The sequence below is a fragment of the Penicillium rubens genome, assembly GCF_028828025.1.
Source record: "Penicillium rubens strain IBT 27055 chromosome Unknown utg000002l_segment0_segment0, whole genome shotgun sequence".
Taxonomy (NCBI): domain Eukaryota; kingdom Fungi; phylum Ascomycota; class Eurotiomycetes; order Eurotiales; family Aspergillaceae; genus Penicillium; species Penicillium rubens.
Genome location: NW_026890600.1, coordinates 6,914,604 through 6,927,173, shown reverse-complemented (window position 1 = coordinate 6,927,173; position 12,570 = coordinate 6,914,604). Strand labels below are relative to the sequence as shown.

The window sequence follows — 12,570 nt, the reverse complement described above, 5'->3', positions numbered from 1 at the left end:
ACAAACAAAATCAATACATCTAGGAAACCATACCTATAGCTCAAGCCGAAATAATCAACCCTACACCACTTGTATCATGTTCTATGTCCGACTTGGTTCCAAACTCAAACTGAGTATTGCAATGCCCTTGCCTATCCCACATCACCTTGAAGTCTCTCTCTCCCTGTCTGGCCCTGTTGATAGTAAACTTTCTATCTAAAGATATTCATCAATGAGCTGTATCCATTAGAAGTTTGTATGTCAGCCAGGCTGATGCCTGCCCAGGTGGTTTGTCAGGCCAGACCTCACTGTTTGCTAACTAGCTATATTAGCTAGCCTGAGTCTGTCAGAGAATCAATCTCTTCCTTCTTTCTGTCTCTCCCCTCTCTGGCTATTCCAGCTCAAAGTCCCATTCCGGCAAGATATGCATCCACGCAGGATCATCGGCTCGCTTAAATCGGATAAAATCGTACAGACGTAAGCAAAGCTCATCATCATCTGGTACATGGTCCCTTACAGTCTCTGGGACGTTAGAAAGATAGCAGCGGAGCGCTATTAGAATTTCGTCCTCGGCAGATTCAAAGAATCCGTCAGGGAGGTATCCATCAAAAACATACTTGTTGTGGATAGGAGCGTAGATTGCCTCGAGAATATCTAGAATGGAAGCTTGGTGGCCAATTAGGTCGACGATACCAAGTGCTTCCCATGCCTCTGTCTCATTCTCGAAAGCTTTCCGCCCAGCTGAGGCCATATTGGAAGGTGGTAAGATCGAAGAAGGTAAATGGATATGGTATGCTGAAGTATTGAATTGTCAGATGGTTAGTCGGAACGCTGCTTGATTCTGAATATCGGAAATTGACGTGGAACTTGACGACTATTTAACCGATTGGTACTTAGTTAGCTCTTTGAACTCGAATAGAATAATACAATGGGCTTTCAACCCTGAATCTTTTGTTGCATTGTTTGCGTCTCCTGTCAATTCTCCAAAGAGGATATCCCAGAGGAACAAAGGGAACTGAAGACTCAAGGAGATTCGAGAAAGTAAAAAGCCATTGTTTAGAACAAAGTAATGCTTCAAAGACCAAAGCCCGGGAAGCTCTTTGTTATTGATACAAGCACGGCTAATAGGACGGGACCTGGAAGAAATAACAAAAGCCTGCTCTAGTCTAACATGAAGAGATGATCCATTAATGACAACTACCCAGGATTACCCAGTATAGAAATAGAATTATGTCAGTCATGTGTATGGTACAAACCCATTGTTAGCTTGCAAGTCAAAAATATTTGAATTGTGATGATAGGTTGTTGTCTGAAGAATATTGCTGATATGGGACAAGAAAGATTGAGGAGCCACAGGCCTAAAGAATATTGATTGACTAGGTGGGCGGAAGGGGGTTTTTATAGATGACCCCTGACCTCCTCCTGGATCCATCACGTTGCCCAAGTGCCTTCTCTCCGTATAAACAACCCCCCGACCTTCTAGATAGTGGACATGGGGTTCTTACATAATATGTACCCTAGGTACCTACCTAGGTAGGTAGGTAGTGAAGGCTACAGCTCACAGATCGATCGACATACACACTACTCACACCCAGAATGGAAAATACTATTTCCATGCCGGTTGAATAACATATTGCAACACGCCAAAAGCGGGGTTTCCTCCACTTCCAATCACCCTACCAAAAATGAAGCCACTAGAACCACAGGAACAACAGTTCTACGGTCTCGCATGGGAGGGAGACTTTATTTGTTCTAACCCTAAATGGACCGTTGAACCTGACATTGGGGCTATAAAGCAGACAGTACAGTCGCTCCGGCCATCAAGCACGGTTGAAGTGACTTTCCTCGTTCAGGGTGGATTCAACAAGATCTACAACGTCAGCATAGATGATGAACCATTTATCATGCGAGTCTCATTGCCCGTCGATCCGCGTTACAAAGTCATGAGTGAAGTGGTAACAATGGATTGGGTGCGCCGTATCGCAAGCCTCCCAATTCCTAGAGTTATCGCTCACCAACCGTCTCGAGACAATCTGATTGGATTTGAATGGATGCTAATGACCAAAATGCCCGGAAAGCCCTTTGGTGAAATTTACCAGTCTCTTTCTTTCGATGCGAAGGCACGCCTAGTTAGGAAGCTTGCCGCAGGCTCAGCTTGCCTTTTTCGAAATCAATTGTGTGGAATTGGAAACATCTATGGCGAATCGTCTGTTGTTGAAAATTCAACATCGAGTGAAGAAACATCATCTACTAGACAGCTGATTGATACCAGAATATCAGATCCGGCAAAGGAACCCGCCTTAGATAGTGATAGCGCACCCACGAGCGCGAACTCGGGAGTTGGCTTACTGAGTATCCCCGACAAAGATTCTTCAGAATGGGCTTTACCTCATGTGGGCCGCATTGTTTCTATGCAATTTTTATGGGATTCACATATCCACCAAGATGTCCATCGAGGCCCATTTCGCTCAAGTGAGGACTGGATCACGTCTCGCCTCTTATTCAACGAAAATGACTGTCATTCGGCTCTCAATAAACATTCAGCTGGAGATCTTGATAGGGACGGTGAAGCCGAAGTGGAAGACGCTACAAGAACGCTGCAAATCATCGACAACCTCAAATCCCTTCTTCCTCTGGTCTTTCCAATGCACAACCATGACCCAGAGCCGTCAATGATATTCCATCATGACGTCTCAAAACACAATATCCTCGTTGATGACAATGGAGAACTGACTGGCCTCCTAGACTGGGAGTGTGTTTCAGCGGTGCCTTTATGGAAGGCCTGCTCCTATCCTTTGTTTTTGGACGAGAAACCACGACGCTCAGAGCCTATCCCTCCATCCCAAGATGATGGAGGTTCCAATGAACTGTACCTTGAACAGCTATGGCTGTATGAAGCCACTCTCTTACGCGATGTATTCATTGATGAGATGCGAAGACTAGACGCAGGATGGGTGGAAGTTTTTGATAAGAGCCAGGTCAAAAGAGACTTTGACTGTGCCGTGAATGAATGTGACTTTGAATTCTCTGCCGCGGATATTAATGCATGGATCAAAGATATCACCGCTGGTATAAGCAATCCACCCACCCTGCTGGACAGGATGTATTCATTACCTGGTCTCCAGACTGAACCAGTGCAACAATGATTGCGTTTTGAATTGTGATGGAAGGAAGGCCACAAACCTATGAGCCAGCTCAATATCCATGACCATCTACAATACAGAGACTGACTAATTACAATATAGTGAGGTCGATATCTGCCCTGACCACACCGTTGAAGACCTGACTTTGTGGCTGTTGCTCCACAATTTCAAGGAAACGCGTACAATGTACGGAGTACTCCGTACCCCGACCTAAATTATGTTGTAATTGTACAATGTAGGTCAAACCAATAAGTGGGCTCTTCCATCATCGTACATGCAAGAACAAGTAATCCTCCCTTTCGTTACATCACCGACCTGGGAAGTTGGTCGACTCTTCCATGGAAAGTTGTTTGTTTGATGACGTCAGAGCTTAAACCCTGGTACCAGACACTGTGCCATTTAGTATAAGTAGCCCCCTTCTGCTTCTGCCATTGACTTCATCTTTCATACAATCTACAAACCTTCAAATCAACAAACATCTGAGACTTTCAAGCTCATTTCAACAACCTCTTTAACAACAACATCATGGAAACCGCCAAGGTTCGCATCATCATATATCTGGGTGAATGCTGTCTTCTCTGAAGTACTAACACCTTAATTTTAGAACGCCGTTAACTACGTCTCGGAGACCCTCCAGGGCGGTGGTGCCCAGGCATCAAAGGAGGCCAACAAGAATGTCGCCAAGGATTCTGATGCTGGCTTGGGCAGCCGAGCTGAAGCCGCAAAGGATGCTGTTTTCGACAAGAAGGACGAGGCGTCCCACAACACCAAGGCCGACGTTAACAAGGGTAAGATCGTCGAACCCAAACAAGGCTGTGGCATGGAATCAATGCTAATGATATGCAGAGGCCGCTAAGCACTAAACGGGTGGGTGCTGATGGAAATTGAACCGCTGTGGAATATGAGATACCATTTTTGCTAGCACCTAGGTGCTGGGCAGACACAGCTCTTTATGTGTATAATATTTGCGAATGACTTTATGCCAATGAATGTAACTTGATATGTCCTGAAACTTGCGCGCAATGTGCGTATGACCTGCTCTTCCCTTTGCCTTAAATCACTATTATATATCTGTAATCGAACATTTATGTTGACTGATATCGATCACACCTAATTCTAATCAATATCCCCAGAAACTATTAGCAGAAAGGTGTACAACTATTGAACCCAGAAAGCAACCTTTCAACCTTTTTGAATCTTGGAAACCTGGGGGTTGACTTTATCTGATCGGATCCATATGTGACGTCATATCATTGTAGAACAGGATATAATTCGGCTGGGTCTCAGATAAACCCACTTGTCACTTTCAAACCTGGGGTTTAAGTTGTTATAATTCACGTCATCGGTGATCAGTAACTAACCAGGTGACAGACCCGAAAATAAGGAGGCGAAACAATTTCGCCCAATCCTACTGTGTACCGTTATGCTCACTAAAACCCTAATTCTACCTAGGTATACACACATTTCGTCATCGGGTGGAAGGAGGCACTTTTGTACAAAAACTGGTCTTAGGCTAAACTTGCCACTCTGGATTCGAAACGTGTTCTTTTATTTTGAAGTCACCTGCAAAATACTACTGTTAAGAATTCAGAAACTAAAACAGAAACAATACTACGCTCGCGATTGTCGCACAAGACCTCTTAGTGCTAGTCTCAGCAACAATGACATCGATTATTACTTCCATCAAGGACCTCCTTACCTCCATATTCGAGGTGATATTCTCTGTGGTGAAGAGTACGCTGGATACGGGCTATCAGCTACTCCTAGCTTTTGCCGACTTCTTCGCCGGTATTCCTAAGATGCTACAGCATCTGCTAAAGGGAAGCTTGGAAGCCACAGGCGGGGTCGGGGCATTCGTCGCCAGTAAGTTTCTTATGTGTGATGATTCCGAGAAAAGTCTCAAGCTAATGTTCTTGTAAAAGGTAACATCGTCGTTATTGCTCTTATCGCCCTTGGTAGCTATGGCTACCTGGTATATCTACGCCGTGAGGGTCGCCCAGTGCAGGTTACGACCAAGAAGTCGAATTAGGGAAGAATCGAATTAAAGATACACTATGACTTTACGAGTCCCCGGCGGAGGAAGATCTATGCCTATTGTAATAGTTGTTGAGGGCTGCGATACTGAAATACTAGATACTACTAGCATAGGAAAATCAGGAAGAAACTACTCTTGTCAAGCAGGCCATCCTTATATGAAGAAGACGAGATGACACGAGTGACACAGCCAAAGGGAAGAGTGCTACTTGGTTATATGGTGACTACCTCTTTGCCCTATCTCGACATTGAAAGCGGCGTCACTCAGATTGGGGTCTGCTGTAGTGGGTGTCAAATTGCTTTGGAAAAGGATCTGGGGTCATCTAGGGTTCAGTCTAATGCTTGTGTTCTACGGGACAAAGTGTACTCCTATGACGAATTCATAGAACATTTACGGGAATGTCGAGGAGCTCGAAATCTATGGAAGTTGGGGAGTCAAGGGGTTGAGTTGACATCACCGATATCTCGGAATTCGTCAAGCGTGGAGGACACTTCATAAGTCGAGATGTTATCATGTCCTTCAACAGCGAATAGCACGCGGAATTTCTATTTACGATCTTTCTAGTGAGCTAGCGAGTGATGCTTAGTTTTCTGATTGTAAGCCCGGCCCATGGATATTTACAGCGCATACGGGTTGTTAAAGACAGCTTCGCGGGACGCAAAGTCCAGTTTCTACGAATGCAGATTCAGAAGAATACATCCTAGTCCTACTTTTGGACGCAGAGAATCGGATCTCCGGGTCCTAAATATGATGGACCCTTGAATTGTCTTTGAGCATTAGCTGGCTATAGATCCAGGCCATCTTTTGGTTACCCACTCGGTTTATTCAAGTTTATGTTGAGCTGCGGGCAGCTAATCTGTCTAATCAGCTCTCTTCTTGCCGCGCATGATCTTGCGTCTTTGGGCAATCATGTGGGTGTACAGGATATAAGAACCTAGTAGGTAGTCAGTAACTGATAATACAAACACCTCATAAGAAAGAACAACATACCAGGTACATAGATCACCAGAATCGCGATCAAAAGGTAACGGAAAAGCGGACTCAGCTCGCCAGCAGGACCAAGGGCCTGAAAGATGAGTGCACACTCGCTAGAGATACCAATGGGGTAGAAAACGTAGAAAGTGTTGTATCTGTTCAATGCGAAACCCATCAGCCCGTTGAACACGGTAGCCTCGTCAGAAAGAAAAAAAGACCAAAACTTACCGCAACCAGGTCCACCAGCTAGGAACCGAGTTCCCAGACAAGGTAATAGCAAAGAATCCATAACGGATAACCTCCGTAATTCCCCAAGCAAAAACACACCCCAGGTACGCATAATCACCCAGCTGGGTATCCTGCCCAGCACCAACAATCTCCCCACCAAACTGCGCCATAATCCCCCACACCAACAGCAGCCGGCTAGAAACCTGCATGGCAGTCGTCATGAAGGGCGCGCGCACGAGGCCCACAATACTGTGCACAACTTCTAACAGGGCGAGGGTCTGCGTGGCCAGCAGTAGCGGGGAGAAGGTCTGGCCGAAGACCTTTGGGAGGGTTTGGTTCGATACATTGGCTGGGAGGAGAGAGGCCGTGTAGACGACACAGGTGCCCCAGGCGAGGAGGTTGAGGGTGTTGTAGGTGAAGAGGTAGGATTTTGTTAGGCCTGAGGAGCCGGAGCGCGGGGCGCTTGATGTTTTGGTTGAGGCCATTTTTGACCGGGGTCGTTTCTCGTCGGTCTCGTGGGAGAATTGGTGGTGATGTTGCCTTGGATGGAGGAACTAGAAATGTTGATTTGGTTGGGAAGCTCGCGATCAACAAAAAAAAAAAGGGACCGAGGTCGCGGTTCCTTACGTAAGCATTCTGGAAGAGCCCTAGAGCCCGCGAAGAAGCTGTGGAGACAAAGCGTGTTTGGGATCTGGGGTATGGCACATCTTTATTTTGTTGTTCATTAGGCTTCTTGGTAATGCACTATTTATTGAGGGTATATGAGCATCGCTATAGATTTTATGTTATCAGTACGGAGTAGTCGGGCGCTACATGCTACTTAGCCAATCACCCTTTTAAGAAAGCACCCATGCAGTCGCTTTGTTGTTCACTCCGAATATAATCCGTAGTCGAAATGTCGCATCCGGATAAATGCTCTCTGCAAGCCTGGATTATGCGAACAATTTTTAGAAGCTCTCTGCCGAGGAACAGGCTTGATGTGATTCGCTCCAGGCAATCGAGTACATGGGCCGGCAGCGAAGCGGATGGCTTCCTATGGAGGAGCTCTTGGCTGCCAGGGATACAAAGACTAGCTGACTCCGCGGTGTGAAACTGCACGATCTAGTCCAGACTACTGCAAGAGGCTGGCTGCCATCTCGTATTGCCGGCAGCACACATGCGTAGTCTGGCCTATTCTGGGCTTGACTGGTTTGGGTGGTATGTCCGAAAGGCTAGATGGACAGACGGGCAGATATCGGAGGGATTGTTGTTGGATGTGATTGCTCAGATTCGAGATGACAGCGCTTAATTTAAGGAGTTACTCGGTGAGCTTAGCGAGGGCCCCACGTTCAGCAGAAGTACTTCAATTTATTGTCCGGTTGATTCTCCGGTATGAATGGACCGTGATGCATGTTAATTACCAAAGGCGAGGAACTCCATATAATTTGCATCATTTGTATTTGGTGCTACAGCAGCCATTCTCATGTTGTATGGAACCGTGGGTTCACGTATGCGAACTGACATCATGGGCTGGGCCACTACAACATATGTCGCCCTGTGTATGCCTTAAGCCTTTTGAGGAGATGGAAGGATCTGTCAGCACTTGGGGTGAGAAGTATACAATCTGCTAAATAAACCTTGTACAGAATTATTAGGGTACACCAAGTAGAAACATTGAAGTAAACATCCCGGAGTATGTTATTTTGTAATTTGCTGTAATTAACGTAGCCGTATATTGCTGTGACGCTAAAATGACATCAGCGGCTGGTGTGGGTGGAACTACTACCCCATCGCATGATGTCATGGCAACTATGCCATCATCTCATTGGTGGGTAATGATAGAGAATGTGCTAGTGCCAACCACTTCGCGCAAAAAAATACCAGGGGAAAGGAGATGCACGCCCCCATTTCTCTATATAAACAAAGATGGCTGCGGCTCGCGATGGACATATTCGACCTCAATTGATATACGGAGTATATATCTAACCTATGTTGTATACACCAGTCCTTTCATAGGAGAACCCGAACCGTGAAGCTCGACCAGAAAAAAAGCAATAAAAGGAACACCAAAACACCCAATCGTCACCGGTGACAGCATATTCCCTCGTGTCTTAGCCCAACAATATTACCCCCCTTTCTTCCCCTCTCGAGAAGGGGAAAAAAAGAGCCGTGGAGCCGTGAGCTCACACATTGGTTCAACTCACTGTTACCGACTCAGATGGTGGAATCTATGCAACAAGCAGAACGAACAATTTCTGAGTTACTGGACACGGTCCTTGAGGGCCCAGACCGACTGAATCAAGTCCTATCTGCGCACTTGGCCCAAGTCGATCGTGTTTCCCTGCTGTGAGAGCCGGGATTATTACGTCTTACCTTCTTTTCTTGTCTTTTTTTCCTTTTTTTTCCCTTTGCGGCTAAAACTTTGCTAGGACAGGGTGTTTTTTTTTTCTGTTTTTTTCTGTTTTCAAGCAGTACAGCCATGAAAAAAAAAAGGTGATTCTCCAAAGAATGGCCCCAGGGACAAAAGGAAAAAGGCCATTGCCATTTCCCCCAAATGGGTTCCCAAATGTTTCCACGTGTGACCGTCCAAACTTCCAAATTTCGCTTGGGAGAAGACCAAATGACGTTCCGTGCTAGGATCGGCGGTCCGATGATGTCGTCCTGCTGGGCCCTCCTTCCCGCTGCCAGATGGGTATAGGAGCCCTCTTTTTTGCGGTCAGAAAACGTGTCGTTTTTATTTATCATTTTGTTTTTTTTTTATACCCTATCAGTCTCCACTAAACCCGTACTATCCAGTACACTTACAGCAGGTCACCGAGGGATTGTCCCGTTCATTCCGTGCATTTTCTTCCCGGACCCATCAGTTGAAGAACTGATGCCACGGTCGTACTCCACTAGACTCATGAACGGAGCACGGTGGAATTTGATCCAGAGATAACAGTCGGGACTGTGTGGCTGGAAATTTAAGATGATAACGTACGATTTAACCGAGAAAAAGCAAGTCGAAAAAGCAAAGTGTACTCCGTACGGAGTACAAGATTGCACTAATGGTGTCGGACGTCTATAGAATTGCTTTTTGAGAGACCTTGACGGAAAAAGAAGATAATCGCGTTTTCAGGAAGAACGAGTGCAATTAGAAACCATCGTATATACTGTAGCTAATAATATAACATACTATAGTTCCAGTGCAATGTTTCCGAGTTGTTCAACGCCAAATGAGAGGAACGTGGGATTAATACCAAATATTACTGATTTTATATATCCGACATACAATATTCAAGTGAGTATGAAATGAACAACCGTTGTTTTATTTTTTGGCAATTTTTCACAATTTTTCACAATTTTCTCTGATATCTTTTCCCCCAAGACCTCCAATTCCCATCTGTTAGTTTGGTTCCCTTCGGATTGGAATTGACCTACCCACCTTCTCTTCGCTTTCTCGGCCCCTCCGATTTCCTCTCTTCCCACCCCCCTCGTCTTCTTTGACTTCCTCTGGTTTCGTATCTTTTTCTTTTTTCAACGTTTTTTTTCCTTCCTTTTCCTTTTCCTATTTGGGATCTATTGTCTCCTTTTTCGGTACGTGGTCATCTCCAAAACTGAGAGGGAAAGAAAAATATTATAGGTGGGATGGACTTTCCTATCTGCCCCTCTCTCTTCGAATATCTTCCTATTTTCGCTGTCTTCAATTCCCTGTCAAGTGGAGACCCTGGCTTTTGGGGCTGCAGCTCTTGCGATGCGCTAGTCCTTGTTTACAAGGCTGTGACTGGATTACCGTCCGAGTATATGCGCTGAATGGCCCTGTTTGTTCCCTCTAGCCCATATACCACCTCCACATCTGGTTCCTCTAATTCTTTCCCCCTCCAAGCCCTGCTGTGTACTACCCCTCTATTCCCCTCGAATCTTTTCTTGACTTTCCCTTTACCCAGACCTGGTCGCTATCTTGATCACTCAATCTGGTGGCTGAATTTCGCCTCGGTTCCAGCCTCTTCCCCTTGGCCATAGACCCGGAGCCGCTCATATTGTCGTTGACAGCTCCCTTGCTACCTTGGTTCCTGGATCCGTAACACCTGCTGGCTTTGTAAGACGACATATGCGTTGTGTGCAGATCTTGCTATTCTGACGTCCTTGTTGTATCATCGTTGATCTTTACATTCAAGACCTCACATTCATTGTTTTGCCACACTCCATCCGTCCAAGATCTGGATCTGTTGCATGAATCTGAGCTGACTGGGATTTGCAAGCAGATCCCCTCATATTCCATCTGGATTGGCTGGGCATCAGACCGGAGAAATCGAACCCATTTCCATCCTACGATTGTGACGATCTGCGCATTGCACTAGGTTGCTCCCGCCTACTCCTTTAAGCATCTCCTTCACGCACACACACATACACATACACAACCATGGCACCAGCCGATACTAAAAAGGCCGAGTCGGTAAGTACTACTTGGCCCGTGCTCGAAGGTTCCTCGGCCTGACATCCGAGTCTAGGGCCCGCCCAAGCTCTCTGATCACAAGGAAATCCTCGACGAGAGCACATTCGAACAGATCCTTGAGATGGATGATGATGAGGAGGACCGCGACTTCAGCAAGAGCATCGTGTACGGTTTCTTTGACCAGGCCGAGAACACCTTCAAGAAGATACAAAAGGAAATGTGAGTGATGTCTTACTTGCAGGAATTCGCGGTCATTGTCCTTTTACTAATCATTGCACAACAGAGATGACAAGAACCTTGCTGAACTCTCTGCCCTCGGTCACTTCCTGAAGGGCTCATCAGCCACACTGGGCCTTGTCAAGGTCAAGGAGGGCTGCGAGAAGATCCAAAACTTCGGCGCCCACAAGGATGAGACAGGTCTTATTGACGAACCGGACACGGAGACCTGCCTCAAGGCCATCAAAAAGACTCTGGATGAAGTCAAGGTCGAATATCGCAAGGTCGAGAAGCTCCTCCGCCGATACTACGGCGAGGAGGTGAAGGACGAAGAAGAGAAGCCAGAAGAGAAGGAAGTCAAGGAGGAGGAGAAGAAGGAAGAAAAGCCCAAGGAAGAGCCCAAGAAGGAGGCTACCGAGTCCAAGAAGGCTACCGAGTCCAAGGAGACTAAGGAGCCCAAGGAAGCCTCGAAATAAGCGGTCATGCGGACTGGTTGATATCCCTCCCTCCCCTTTTTCTTTTTAGCGACGGATGGAGCATGGCAAATGGCTTTTTCTTTTTCATTTCCCCCCTTTGCCCTTTTTCACTCACTCCCTCTTATCATCCCTTCCGACCCTGGCTTTTCTGGCTTTCTTGACACGTACATAACAACCTCCACCATATCTCCCCCTCCCGCCCGGACACTGGTGTGGAAACGGATATTCCTGGTCTGTCACGTAGGTGCAGGCGCGAGAATCGTGACGATTCCGAGGAGTCTTGAACAATAGCGACATACGGAAATCCGAGTGCCTCTGTCAGGCCCTGTTTTCTCTTAACCTACGCCTTTTCCAAGGTTGTTTCGTGGGTCGTATAGTAAGCATTGCGTCAGTCAGTATTGAAGTACGTGTAACGCGAGAAGTAGGCACAGGGACGTCAGAAGTAAGAAGTATACATATGTAGCCAAAGTAATCAGCCAATGTGCCTGAATAGTTTGAGCAAGGTTAAGTATTTCCTGAGAATCAGCTAACTCCAAACCGAGAAGTGGCGCTCTAAAAAGCTTTTTACCTTCAGCCACTTGCGTGGGCCTCTGGGGTCCCCCCGGATAACCTTGGAAGCTTGACTCAACCTTGGAACTTTATACTTTGCCCGATGCGGGATAGTCGACTTAGTCTCGGATATCTTGTCTTCCATCGTTCCTCGATAGGTTGTGTTAATCTGCTAGACCTGCCGTGACATTCAGCAGAGGGTAAGTCTGTTCACTCTTACTCTCCTTCCCATGCCCGATTCACTCGGCTGTCTATCTATCGTCCAAAGATCGGACAGCATCGCTCCAAATAGGTGGAACTCATTAACTGGTGAGATCCGATCTAATCGAAAGTTCTGGTGTGTGTGTGTGTGTGCGCGCGCTTGATCAAGGCAACATATCCATTCTTCCACTATTCACCCCAACTGACAGCAAATCCTGCACATTTGCATCTGCATCCGCATCCGCTCTTGCATGGCTAATGGCGAATGGTAAACGGGCACCGGGGGCCTGCAGTATGGAGATGGTGCGACGCCGGCGACTTTCAACGGCGCGCTCACATATTGCTGAAGCTGAG

At 46.5% G+C, this 12,570-nt stretch overlaps 7 protein-coding genes across 7 annotated transcripts; 5 read left to right on the top strand and 2 right to left on the bottom strand.

Moving 5' to 3' along the window:
• Positions 1-370: 370 nt before the first annotated feature.
• Positions 371-730, bottom strand: N7525_005098 (uncharacterized protein; the record flags this gene model as incomplete). Its single annotated transcript, XM_002565142.2, has 1 exon — positions 371-730. One exon carries the CDS (start codon positions 728-730, stop codon positions 371-373), a length of 360 nt encoding a protein of 119 aa, XP_002565188.2.
• A 934-nt stretch (positions 731-1,664) lies between these two features.
• Positions 1,665-3,125, top strand: N7525_005097 (uncharacterized protein; the record flags this gene model as incomplete). The annotated part of the gene is made up of 1 exon (XM_002565143.1): positions 1,665-3,125. One exon carries the CDS (start codon positions 1,665-1,667, stop codon positions 3,123-3,125), a length of 1,461 nt encoding a protein of 486 aa, XP_002565189.1.
• A 522-nt stretch (positions 3,126-3,647) lies between these two features.
• Positions 3,648-3,985, top strand: N7525_005096 (uncharacterized protein; the record flags this gene model as incomplete). The annotated part of the gene is made up of 3 exons (XM_002565144.1): positions 3,648-3,662; positions 3,727-3,910; positions 3,969-3,985. 3 exons carry the CDS (start codon positions 3,648-3,650, stop codon positions 3,983-3,985), a joined length of 216 nt encoding a protein of 71 aa, XP_002565190.1.
• A 798-nt stretch (positions 3,986-4,783) lies between these two features.
• Positions 4,784-5,151, top strand: N7525_005095 (uncharacterized protein; the record flags this gene model as incomplete). The annotated part of the gene is made up of 2 exons (XM_002565145.1): positions 4,784-4,985; positions 5,045-5,151. The coding sequence occupies 2 exons, from the start codon at positions 4,784-4,786 to the stop codon at positions 5,149-5,151; spliced, it is 309 nt and encodes a 102-aa protein (XP_002565191.1).
• A 25-nt stretch (positions 5,152-5,176) lies between these two features.
• N7525_005094 (uncharacterized protein) lies at positions 5,177-5,655 on the top strand (the record flags this gene model as incomplete). Its single annotated transcript, XM_061213278.1, has 2 exons — positions 5,177-5,218; positions 5,266-5,655. 2 exons carry the CDS (start codon positions 5,177-5,179, stop codon positions 5,653-5,655), a joined length of 432 nt encoding a protein of 143 aa, XP_061070299.1.
• Positions 5,656-6,017: 362 nt separating this feature from the next.
• N7525_005093 (protein tyrosine phosphatase-like domain-containing protein) lies at positions 6,018-6,845 on the bottom strand (the record flags this gene model as incomplete). The annotated part of the gene is made up of 3 exons (XM_002565147.1): positions 6,018-6,091; positions 6,148-6,287; positions 6,361-6,845. The coding sequence occupies 3 exons, from the start codon at positions 6,843-6,845 to the stop codon at positions 6,018-6,020; spliced, it is 699 nt and encodes a 232-aa protein (XP_002565193.1).
• Positions 6,846-10,741: 3,896 nt separating this feature from the next.
• N7525_005092 (Hpt domain-containing protein) lies at positions 10,742-11,466 on the top strand (the record flags this gene model as incomplete). Its single annotated transcript, XM_002565149.1, has 3 exons — positions 10,742-10,774; positions 10,830-10,993; positions 11,058-11,466. 3 exons carry the CDS (start codon positions 10,742-10,744, stop codon positions 11,464-11,466), a joined length of 606 nt encoding a protein of 201 aa, XP_002565195.1.
• Positions 11,467-12,570: the final 1,104 nt, after the last annotated feature.